The sequence below is a fragment of the Myiozetetes cayanensis genome, unplaced genomic scaffold, assembly GCF_022539395.1.
Source record: "Myiozetetes cayanensis isolate MyiCay16 unplaced genomic scaffold, myiCay2020 scf3, whole genome shotgun sequence".
In the NCBI taxonomy this organism is placed as follows: domain Eukaryota; kingdom Metazoa; phylum Chordata; class Aves; order Passeriformes; family Tyrannidae; genus Myiozetetes; species Myiozetetes cayanensis.
This window is the reverse complement of record NW_026087521.1, coordinates 51,526,268-51,537,267: the sequence shown is the minus strand read 5'-3', so window position 1 is coordinate 51,537,267 and position 11,000 is coordinate 51,526,268. Positions and strand designations below refer to the sequence as shown.

Sequence of the window (11,000 nt, the reverse complement as noted above, 5' to 3'; positions counted from 1 at the left end):
GGCAGAGACACCTGGACTTCTATCAAACAAACACAGGCTGCCCAAGGTAGACTTAAGTCTGGAGGCTGAATTTTCTTGATGTGAATAGCCCTTTGAGCACCTTCTCTGGAATGGTGTCCTCTCCTTGGTTACTATCTGTTATTCTTTAGATGGTCTCTAATCTTCCCAGCAGCATTTGGAGGAAGGTCCCTGGACAGGCATGACTCAAGGACCTGGTGGCTGCTAAGATTCTGTTGGAGTGCCCAGCTGCCAGAAATGCTGCAGAAAACACAGAACCTACTCCATACCTTTTTAATGGTCCTCTCCATCTCCGTCTCTAAGTGAGCAAATATTTACACATTTCCCTTCCCTGTCCAACATTTTTTGCAAGGGAACAGTACCTTCTAGTCCAGCCCCTAGACTACGGCTCCAGCAGCAGCTCATGTACTTGGGGAGATGCCAGGGGTTTGGCCTCACAAAATCTTGGATTTGAAAGGAACTTACTTAGTTCCTTAGTTCCTCCTGAGCAGAGGGAAGCTGACTCTATTCACTTTTTCTCCTGTTAGTATGGAGCACTTCTTGTCCTGCACCACATGACCCCTCTATCAGGCTCAAGGGCTGAACACTGAGGCAGGTTAACAGAGGGAGAAAGAGGGAGCAGGTATGTTAGAGCAGAGAAGACCACTTTGGCCTTTACTCCAGCCCCTATGTGTCGTGGGGTGATCAGTAACCTGGCCAAATTCTGGTTCCTGCCCCTGCCCTCCCCAGTTTCAGCAGTCAGGAAGGTCTCCCTGCTACCTCTGCTGGCACTGATGGCACCAACTGGAAATACCCAGGAGTGCCAGCCTTTGAGATCATCCTTAGGCAGGTTAGAGGGCTGGGGAACTATCACATCTTCAGCAGAGGGGGAACTGATGGGCCTCATGGAAAAGAAGAAGAAAGTGTTTCAGTGAGTTTCAGTTCTGGGCCTCTTAAGGAAATCACAGAGTGTCTTGTGATTTAGAGACAAATATGCAAGACAAGGAGAGCTCTAAGCCACAGGCTTGGCACACTGCCTGAATTTTTCCCTCCTCTTTCAGTGTAATTACAGTTGAGCCATGTAGTAATTGGGTAACTTTTTCCAAAGGATCCTTTCACCCAGAATGAATCATACTTGCCACAAAGAGAACATGGAGGCAGATAAAAGACATATAGATCCTATGGCTTATTGTGACAGAAGCATTTGGCCCTTCATTCCCTTCTTCCTCAGCCCCCCAGTTTTCCTCAGGGTAGGTGCAAGAGCCAGGCAGCAAGCTTTCCTGGATAATCCCTCCCCAACCTTCCAAGGCTGCTTCCTCCTGGTTTGCTGTGCCCTACAGCCAAGATGAACTGCATGGTTTAGAGAGTGTCTATGGATTCTGTAGGAAAAGGACTGTTTTCCCTCCTTTTGGTTCCTGTACCTACATGAGCTGGTGGTAAGGGCTGGATCAGCAGCTTGATAGCCTCTGGGGACAGAAAGGTTTGATAGTGCAGTCCTCTGCTCTTGGGCTTTCACCTGGACCACTAAAGAGTTTCTGAGGCACTGTGTGCCCTCAGTGACATTTCTTCTGCTCCAGACAGCCTGAGCTGAAGAGCCCAGCCCTTCCCCCGGACCCTTCCTGCCAAGTCTCGATCCATCTGACCCTTTTCCGTGTGGGATAAAAGCCTTGGAGAGTAAAACATTCATTGTAAAACTATTTTCCATTGGATTCATGGCCACACACAGCTGGATCTCCTCCTGGAATGGCCCGCAGCCCGCTTGGAAGAGTTGCATTAAGCATTTTGGAGAGTAGGCTGAGTGAGGGTGGGAGGAGACAGCCCTGCCTGGTAGACCGTCCCTCCCCCCAACCCAAAGCAACCCCTGCCACGCTTCCCATTGGTGCCTGAGGTGGAGAAGGGCTGGGACAACTCAGCTCTCCATCTATTTAAAGGCAAGGGTGGGGCTCTAGGAGCTACTTGCCTGGGATTGTTGCACATCTGTGGAGAAGAGTATTATCCTGCAGAGCAGCACCATGTCTTGCGTGAGTAGAAAAAGGGATGGGGCAGCTTTGCTGGAGGTGGTGCTTTGTTAGTGGGGCTGTGGGGAATGTGTTGGCTTGGTGTGAGGGTGCTTGTGCTATCCTACTCCACCTGCACATCAGCTCCTGTGAGGGTCTGATAGAGCTGAGTGCCTGCTGATGGGGGTGAAAGATCCCTGCTGCATCCACTGCTGCTATTTCGTGTTCTGAGAGGAGTGGTGCTTTTCCCCTGCAGGATCCCTTTGGGGAGGTACCTGGGGTGGGGGGTCTGTGTTGGGTTGGGCCCTAAGCTGGGGTAACCTGTTTTACAGCAGCTTGGCTCCGGGAAAGCAGCTGCAGTAATCTTTATTGCTGTCTGAGCATCTTCTCTGGGCAGCCTTGCTGCTTGCTTCCTGGCTGAAGTTTTCATTAGTCACTGCCTTGTTATTCTTCTCTTTCTTGGAAGGAATGTGCTTTACAGAAGTGTTCTTCTGTGAATGTCAAGGACAACATTCAAATATCTTAAGAGCAGGTGTCAAGAGAATGGGGCCATGCTCTTTTCAGAGGTGCCCAGCGACAGGGGAAGGGGGAACAGGATGGGACAACAGGCACAAACTGAAATAGAGGGAGTTATATCTGAATATGAGAAAAAACTTTATCACTGTGAGGGTGACAGAGCACTGGAACAGAGTGCCCAGAGAAGTTGTGACGTCTCTTTCTCTGGAGATGTTCAGAACTCACCTGGGCATAACCCTGTGCAACCTGCTCTAGGTGAACCTGCTTTAGCAGGAGGGTTGGATTTGATCTCCAAGGTCCCTTCCAAGCCCAAACTTTCTGTGACTGCTGGGGAGATCCTTGTGTCAGAAGAGTGATTACACTTCTTTGATTAATTTATCTTTCATGAGACTGAAGGTGATTAAGCAGGTATTGTCCCAAATGCAAAGTTATTTATTAAACTGGAATGGGGAAAGATTTTCAGTTTTCTTGGGGTCTTGCCTCTGCTGTGATAGAAAATGAGTACATATAGGTTTGCTAGGGAATTTTAGTCCTCCTAGAAAGAAGGTGGGGAAAGGTGTGTACGTGGAGCAAGAGAATATTCTTGCAAATGCTGAACTGCAAAAAAAACCAAATCTCCAGGCCCTTGGGAACTGAGAAACAAGGTATCTGAGCCCTTCAATCTGGGCAAGGCTTGAAGTTCAAACAGAAGCTAGGGGAAGGGGCTGGAGGCTCCATCCATGCCAGCCAGACTTGTACAGGATGATGTGAGACCCACAAGGCACATGGGTGTGTTTGGGGTGGGATGGGTGTGATGGGAGAGTGCAGGTACTTACACTTCATGTCTGTGAAATACAGATATGCTGATGAGAGGAGCAGGAGAAAGGTTGGGAAATTGGGCACATGTCCCATGTGATGATTGGGGTAACTTCTCTGGGATGTCCCTGGTGCAGTGCCCCAGGGGGAAGGGAGTTTCCCTGTCTCTCTATGGGTCCAAAGCAATACATCCTCTTGCAAAGCAGAAGGGAGAGCTGCCAAGTCAGAACAAGTGAGCCAGCAGGTACTGAGCTAATGTCTCTACCTCGATGTTCCCCAGGGACCAGTGTGCACCAACTTGGGTCTCAAGCCTGGCCAGCGCCTCACTGTCAAAGGGAAAATCTCACCAAATGCCAAAAGGTAAGCTGTGCTGTGCTGCCCAGGGATGGCCAGGGCACCACACTGAGTTGTCTTCTGCTGGTGGGGGACAAAAGTAGTCCGTCCCTTGGGTAGGAGAGGAGAAGGGGTTAACACCATCAGTGCTTCCCAGTGAGTCATCACCTAATGCACATTGCAGACACAGTACTGCCAAGGGGCTAAGCCAAAGCAGATGTGAAGCTCCAGCTGCACACACTGGCAGTGACCACATCCTCTCCAGTGCAGGGTAAAGGAAACAGAAGCTGTGCCCTTACTGAGATTTGGGTTGAGATCATCCACTCAACCACATCCTTTCCCCTGCACGAAGATGGCCCAGGAGCAGGAGCACCATAATGGTGGAGTTGCATCTCACATGCTGGTGGGGAAGAAAGGAGGAAAAGTGGTGAGCAGATAGGTTGGTTTAAGTGGAAATATACTCCTAAATGTGCAGGAATTGGAGTGCCTGGGCCCCCCACCGAAGCCTGTGCAGCAGTCCCAAGCCTTTGTGCAGGTCTGCGGCTGATGGGGCCCCTTGGCAGGTAAGGTGGAGCCTGTAGCCAATGTACCAGCACTAGCGGTGTTCCAGAAAACAGGTCTCAGCATTTCCCAGTGCCTTTGAAGTTTGATACTGTCAGAGTGAAGCCTCCCAGGCTTTCTCTTGCCAAATAATATGCCTCCTCTCATCTGGGTAAGAGGCCTAGAGGCAAGGTGGACACTAGGCCAGGAAGTTTCTTCTCACTGCTGCTGTAGATACTTAGGAATAGCTGACCACATAGTAATTATTTCAGCTGCCTGCAGGATGGGGAGAAGACAGTGGCTGTCAGGCACCAGCTAACTGTTTGGGGCTGAAAGGAAATCTGTGGAAAGCAACTGACACTTTGAGAACTGCTTTGGGTGCAGGATAACTCTCTGTTCAGAACTCCGTGTGCTGAACCCTCCTCTTGTTAAAAACTTTTGGTAAACCAAGTAGTGTCTCTCCCAGGAATGGCACTCTGGAGCCCAGGAGAGGACTGTACTCCTTACTGCCACAACACTACTTTTTAGGGAAGCTGTACAGTTTAGCAAATGGTTTCTCTTAGGTTACCCTCAGCTGGGCTTGAAGCAACACCCAGTGATGTTCAATACTATGGTTGCATGTTTCTCATTTACATTATTTTATTTATCTATTTTTTTTAAGCAGTGTTGATGTCTGAGTTTTTTCTCTGCAGCTTTGTGATGAATCTGGGGAAGGATTCTACCCACCTCGGACTTCACTTCAACCCCCGTTTTGATGCTCATGGTGATGTGAACACCATTGTGTGCAACTCCAAGAAGGTGGAAGAGTGGGGTGCAGAGCACAGGGAGACTGTCTTCCCTTTCCAGAAAGGGGGCACAGCAGAGGTGAGGCATGCATATATACACATATATATATATTTATGCACATACATAATCTCTGTACATGCTCTGGTGAAGGGAGGGTGTTTGACACAGGACACCCAACTGCAGGGGCTGTCTCAGGGCTGTCTGTACAGGCGGTGGCTGGCTTCTCCTGCTTGGCCAGTGCCACCACTTAGGGCTCTGAGCGTGATGGAGGGTGGGGATCAAATGTGCAAGATCCATCTGGCTAAAAGGGATATTACTGTTGAATGGAGCAGGGAATAGGCACCTCTTAGGAGACAAGAACACTCCTGCTGTTGAAGAACAAGTTATGCTGCTGAGCATGTTCACCCTGCAGAGTGGAGGGTGGTACAGGGAAAAGGCTTGAGGGTGTCTTGGCAAAAACTTTTGACTTTTCTGTTTGTCTTGTAGATCACTTTTGCTGTCAACCAAAATGATGTGACAGTCCACCTGCCAGGCCACCAGTTCACGTTCCCTAACCGGCTTGGTCTCGCTGTCTTTGACTACTTTGATACACAAGGAGACTTCGCGCTCCAGTCTCTCAGCTGGGAATAACTTCCTCTGATGCCTCCATGTCAAAGATGCAGAAAAAATGATTAATAAACAAGAGTTTTGGTCTAGCCAGTCTCAAAATCTAATTTGTTTCTGCAAGTCCTCAGGGGTTGGGCATCTTGCTGGAGGAGTGGGTGGATGAAGGTAGCCAACTTTAAGTACTGTAAGTGGATGCAATTGTGCCACCCTTGACCAGGGATGGAGAAGAGGGTGAGGGTTAAAGATGGAAGATGAAAAGATGGAAGGTAAAAAGCCCAAGGAGTTCCTCAGGATGAAACACTAGGGCTAGTTGTGACTTGGGGGGGAGAGTGAAAAGGTCTCTTAGGCAAAGTCACACACTCTTGAGATCTGGACTGACACCTTACCCTGCCTGAGTAAAACTGGTTGATTAAATGTATCTCTCCCTAAATTAAGCATCCCTGGCTGGCCTCAGACAGCATTGAGTTGCTGTGCTAGGTAAATCTGGCGGGGCATGGAGTGAGAAGCAAGTCTTCAGTTGTGCTAGCTTTGGCTGTACCTCTCTGAAGAGGCTGGTCCTACTCATGACAGCTCTCCTATGTCATCTTGGGACCTCATGCTACTGCGTGGAGACAGCAGTAGAAAAGGCTGCCTTACTGGGTGTGGCAGAGCATGTAGGAGGGCTCCTCATCCAAATCCTTTTTTCCAATAACTGCAGAAGCACAAATAGTGTTGTCTTGTGGCACTTGAGGGCAGTACCCTGGAGGGGTCTGGTTTTATTCTGCCCTGTGTGCTTTGCCTGGTCCATCCAGAGCTGGGAGAGGTAGCAATGCCCAACTGAGGTGTGGGATGCTAAGGATGTGTGCCCTGTGCTGTTGTTACTCCTTCCCTCACATTAGCCCAAATGAGCCTGAGCACTTCTCAGTCTAAACTGAGGCTAGACTGTGAGGAGTCTGAGATTATGAGGTATGTTTGATGTTACTGCATAGCTGCCTCGAGGGCTCTCCCAGTCTAATGCTACCTTGGCAGCAATTACTGCTGTTGGGCATGCTGTGCCTGGTGGGCATAGAAAAGGTGGGATCTACTGTTTCCACAGTGCACAGCAGTTACCAGGTAAGTCTGGGATAAAAAGGCCCAATTTTTGGCTCCTCACTTTCAGGCTTGGCCATGAGCAACACAAAGCACTAACAATTTGATGTCCTGCAGGACTCCCTGCAGGCCTGGCTCCCATTAAAGAGTTGCAGAGCAGCTGGAGCACAGCAGCAGCACCTCCTGTTTTTACTTCATCATTTGCGAGGCTCTGCCAGGTGCTGTATCCTAGGTACCCATGCAGAGGGAGGCTGGGTTACCAGGAATTGTGGGGCTGAGGAGAAAAAGAGAGATGAGAGCTAAGAGGAGAGCTGGAACACTTGGGGTGTACAAGCAACTTGAGGCTCTGCAGCTGGATCTCTCTTGAAGCCCTGTGTTGCCCAAAGTCAGTCTGCTCTGGATGATCACATCCCACTCTTTAGGGCTACATCTATAATAGTACATGTGACATCTGACATTGCCACCCTGTGCATAGGCATAGCTGAGGGACAGCATAGCTTGGGTGCTCTTCCCATGGGGTGAGTGAGGCCATCCTTTCTGGAGAAGAGAAGAGGGTTTAGTTGTACAGAAGTGAGCCATACTAGGCTAGATGACCTCAAGGCAAGAGACCTGGCTAAGTTTACACAGTGGTGTTGACACAATCTGGCAGACTGGGATACATTTGGTAGACCACAGCAGGGCTTTGGTGCTGGTGAGGTCACCTTGAGCTGTGGCGATGGACACAGAGTGGAGCTCTCTCCTTGCAGCTTCCTCTACTGGGCTGATCTTGAAAGCTAAGCAAATGTGTTGACCTCCCTGAGCTGTACTTCGTGGAAATCTCATAATGCCTCTTAACTGCACTTGGCAGTCTTTCTTGAGAAAACTCTTCAAAGATTATTTTTTTGTGAAGGGTAGGTGAAGAAAGCTGAGTGGTAGCTTTATGGTAGGGAGTATGAACCTTAGTCAGGTCTCCTTGCTAGCGTGGCTGCTTCTCAAAGTGACTCACTGCCCCTGTGAAATCTATGACTCACTGTTGTCCTGACTTTGTTATGGCTTGGCCCGTTGCTAGTGAGGAGGTGAGGGGTGGTGAGGGTTCCCCAGCTGTATAATTTAGATGTATCGAAGCTGACTGCTCCCTTCCACCCACTCCCCAGCCTTGCACAAGGTGGAGGCTGACACGTGAGGGCTGAAGGACCTGAGGATGGAGTCTGGAATCCCAAGACAAGCATTCTCTCCCTCCCCAAAACTGAGAAGGATGAGCATCCATGCAAAGAGGAAGGCACTGCAACAACAATGATGGAAGACACTGCATGCTGGCACGGAAGGTGATGCGCTTTTATTTCTTGACCTGACCCCAGACAAAGGCCAGGAGATGTGCCCAGCCTGGGTCACTGCTCACCTCTCGCTTTCCCTTACAGACCCTGACAACTCCCTGGAAACCAGGGGGAGGCTGTGGCTTCCTGCAGCCTGCCAGGTGGGTGCTGTGGGCTGTGCCATGCCCATCCCACTGTGGCCAGGACGCCGGCGGTAGCTGCTGGCGAGCAGGGTGTAGAGGAAGGGGTTGACACAGCTGTTGCCATAGGCCAGGCAGGTGACACCAAAGTTGAGGTAGGCATGGGCAGTGGGGCTGATGCCCAGCCCATCCTTCTGGTGCAGCCCAGCCAGCTGCCAGGCCCAGTAGGCCACCACGATGGCAGAGATCCTGGAGAAGAGCCGCCAGGAGGGGGCCTGGCTGGCCACTGGCAGCCCCATGCCCCAGGCCGAGGCCCAGTAGGCCCAGCCCAGGCGGGTGTAGACGATGCCCAACACCAGGCCAGGTGCCAGGATGCTGGTGGTGAACAGCACTGTCAGGTAGAGCCGGAAAGCTGCTGGTGTCCAGATGGGGATGCAGATGCGCTTGTGGGGGCCGTCCCCCTCCCGCAGCTGGGTCATCACCATCATGGGGGTCAGAAGCAGGAGCGAGAGGAGCCAGAGGACGGCACTGGCCAGTTTGCGGTAAGCATTGCTGGCCCGCCTGGCCTGCAGCGGCCTGGCCACTGCCCAGTACCTCTGCAGGCTCATAGCGGTCAGAAAGAAGACACTGGCATGCATGGTGAGGAGGTCCAGGCTGAGCAAAAGCCTGCAGCCCACATCCCCAAAGAGCCACTCATGGGCAAAGTAGGTGCAAACCACGAAGGGGATGGTGGAGATGTACAGGAGGTCAGCCAGGGCAAGGCTGATCACGTAGACCCCCAAGGAGCCTGCTGAGTAGCCCACCACCCTGCCAGAGGCCACTGCCACCGTGTAGATGTTCCCCACCATGCCAGTGAGGCACATGACCAGCAACACTGTGCCCAGTGGCCCCATGACTGGGCTGTCCCCTCCCAAGACACTACTGTCATCACCCCCACCACTGCTTTCCTCCAAGAAACTGCCACCCTTGGGATCCTCTCCAGGCCTTGCACTGATGAAAGAAGGGTTGTAAGACATCTTTGGGTAGGGTGAGCAAGAGCAAATTGAGCTCTCTGTTCCTTCCCCCCTCACTATATGGGACACGTCTAGCCTATATGGGACACAGCAACCAAGGGAAGAATGGCAAGAGTTCATCAGACACAGACAGGTTCTCCAGAGAAGTCTATTCCTCACCTCCAGCTGCCCAGTCCATTTTGCTCACCTTGTCCATCACAAGCTCTATCCACTTGTTTCCCCTAACTATCGAAGGGCCAAGAAAGGGACACTGCCTCCCTTTCGAGACCAATAGGTGCAGGATAACTTCTGCCAGCCAGAGGGAAACATCTCTTCTCTTCACCAGCTCCTCATTTGTTGCTTCTCCAGCATCTGCTGGGCCCAGGGAAACCAGCAGACTTGGTGAACAAGTGGATTTCTGCTCCCAAGTCTGTGTTGTCTCAACTTAGACAGACTCTGGAGAGGTGAGCTCTGCCCCTCTGAACCAACCCCCTGAAAGTTGCCTTGACCACTGCATGGAGGAATGTGTCTGACTCAGCTTCACACACCAGTGTGACTGCAGTCCCAATTCATACTGGGCTTTTAGCCACTAGCTGAGGAGCCCTGCTGGCTCCCTCCTCTTTCTGGCAGACATGATTTCTTCCCCTATATCTTCCTGCACTTTTCTCCCACTATCTTTTCCTTCTTGTTCTTATTTCTCTTTCTTTGTCCCATTTCCCCTTGCACACTTGTCCTCATTTGAGAGAGGAGATAACTGAAAGACAAGACTTCGTAATGTGGCAAGGAAGGGGAGAAAGCACCATGTTGTGGCTTTAGAAGTGAAACAAGGGCCGGCCCTGGAAGTAAAATAGGCAGTGAGCAGCCACACTGCTCTCCTGGGCCCTTAGCAAAGCCAGGCAGAGACAGTCTGTCCCCCATTCCCTCCTAAGGACATCAGGGCCCTTTGAGGTGTAGGCAATGAATACAGTCCCCAGTTTGCAAGCAGGCCCATCATCTGGCAGGACATCTCACATTTTCTGTCCTGGGCCCTGTTCCACCCTTGGTCTCCAGTCAGCAGGAAGCTCCTGACGACTCAGAGGGCTCAATATTTCAGACCTAGTCTTTCCTCCCTCTCCACAAAGACCATCCTCCTTCTCTAGGTTTTCCCCTCCTTTCCTCCAAGCCCCTCACAGCAGCGAGCAGAAGTCCATTAGGTAGGCACAATCACCTTCTAGAGGGAAATCATCAGGTGACACCGATGCCCGATGTTACCCTTGCTCTTCCCTTGCCCACATCTGAGCCTCCTCATCTCAAGGAAGACACAGTGGGACAGAATTTGTAGAGCAGAGACAGATGCATCATATGAAATATGCTCGGCTGTTAGTTCACAGGGGTTTTCAGGCCACTCCAGCCACACTCTTTTGCATTATTAGTGTATTAGCTTCATTGTGGCTGAGTCAAACGACTCTGCTCATCTCCATCAGCAATAACTCAGCAGCAAACAGAAGGAAGCATCCCGTCGGTACTCCCCTCACTGTGCAACGGCCTTCATTTTTTAGGAAAGTCAAAGTTCCAAACTCAAAGAGATCAGCAAATTGCAGTGAAAATACACTGTTAGGTGGATATTTCCACTGCGTCATGGCAGCAGGATGAGTGATGCTGCTTCCCATGCAGGAAGTCGATACTCTCAGCAGATTGTGGTAGCCTCAGCACAGAGAATCAGCAGGGGACCATGACTTTGCCCATTTGGTTCTGGTGGGAATAATCACAGTCCACGTGCCCCAGGAAATACAATGAATAGCTATGGCTCTTTACTCTGATAGTTTGTGCTTTTTTCCCAAGAAATTACCTCATACCTTAGCAATTAGCAGGTCAGCTAGTTTTGGAAGTTAAACTAAATTAAAATGGGATTTTTTTCATTTATTTCTTTAGGAGCTAATTAAAATACTGGTAGCCTCA

General features: G+C 50.6%; 1 protein-coding gene and 1 pseudogene across 1 annotated transcript; one reads left to right on the top strand and one right to left on the bottom strand.

Moving 5' to 3' along the window:
- Positions 1-1,927: 1,927 nt before the first annotated feature.
- Positions 1,928-5,659, top strand: LGALS1 (galectin 1). Its single transcript, XM_050324352.1, has 4 exons — positions 1,928-2,018; positions 3,586-3,665; positions 4,871-5,042; positions 5,451-5,659. Exons 1-4 carry the CDS (start codon positions 2,010-2,012, stop codon positions 5,592-5,594), a joined length of 405 nt encoding a protein of 134 aa, XP_050180309.1. The 5' UTR covers positions 1,928-2,009; the 3' UTR covers positions 5,595-5,659.
- A 2,353-nt stretch (positions 5,660-8,012) lies between these two features.
- On the bottom strand, positions 8,013-9,203 carry LOC126644963 (urotensin-2 receptor-like; annotated as a pseudogene).
- Between the last annotated feature and the right edge of the window lie 1,797 nt (positions 9,204-11,000).

Bases quoted from the DNA above. Each gene is read 5' to 3' on its own strand.
- LGALS1 (XM_050324352.1), top strand. The intron at 3,666-4,870 runs GTAAGCTGTGCT...TTTTCTCTGCAG, and splicing joins ATCTCACCAAATGCCAAAAG to CTTTGTGATGAATCTGGGGA. The intron at 5,043-5,450 runs GTGAGGCATGCA...TTTGTCTTGTAG, and splicing joins AGAAAGGGGGCACAGCAGAG to ATCACTTTTGCTGTCAACCA.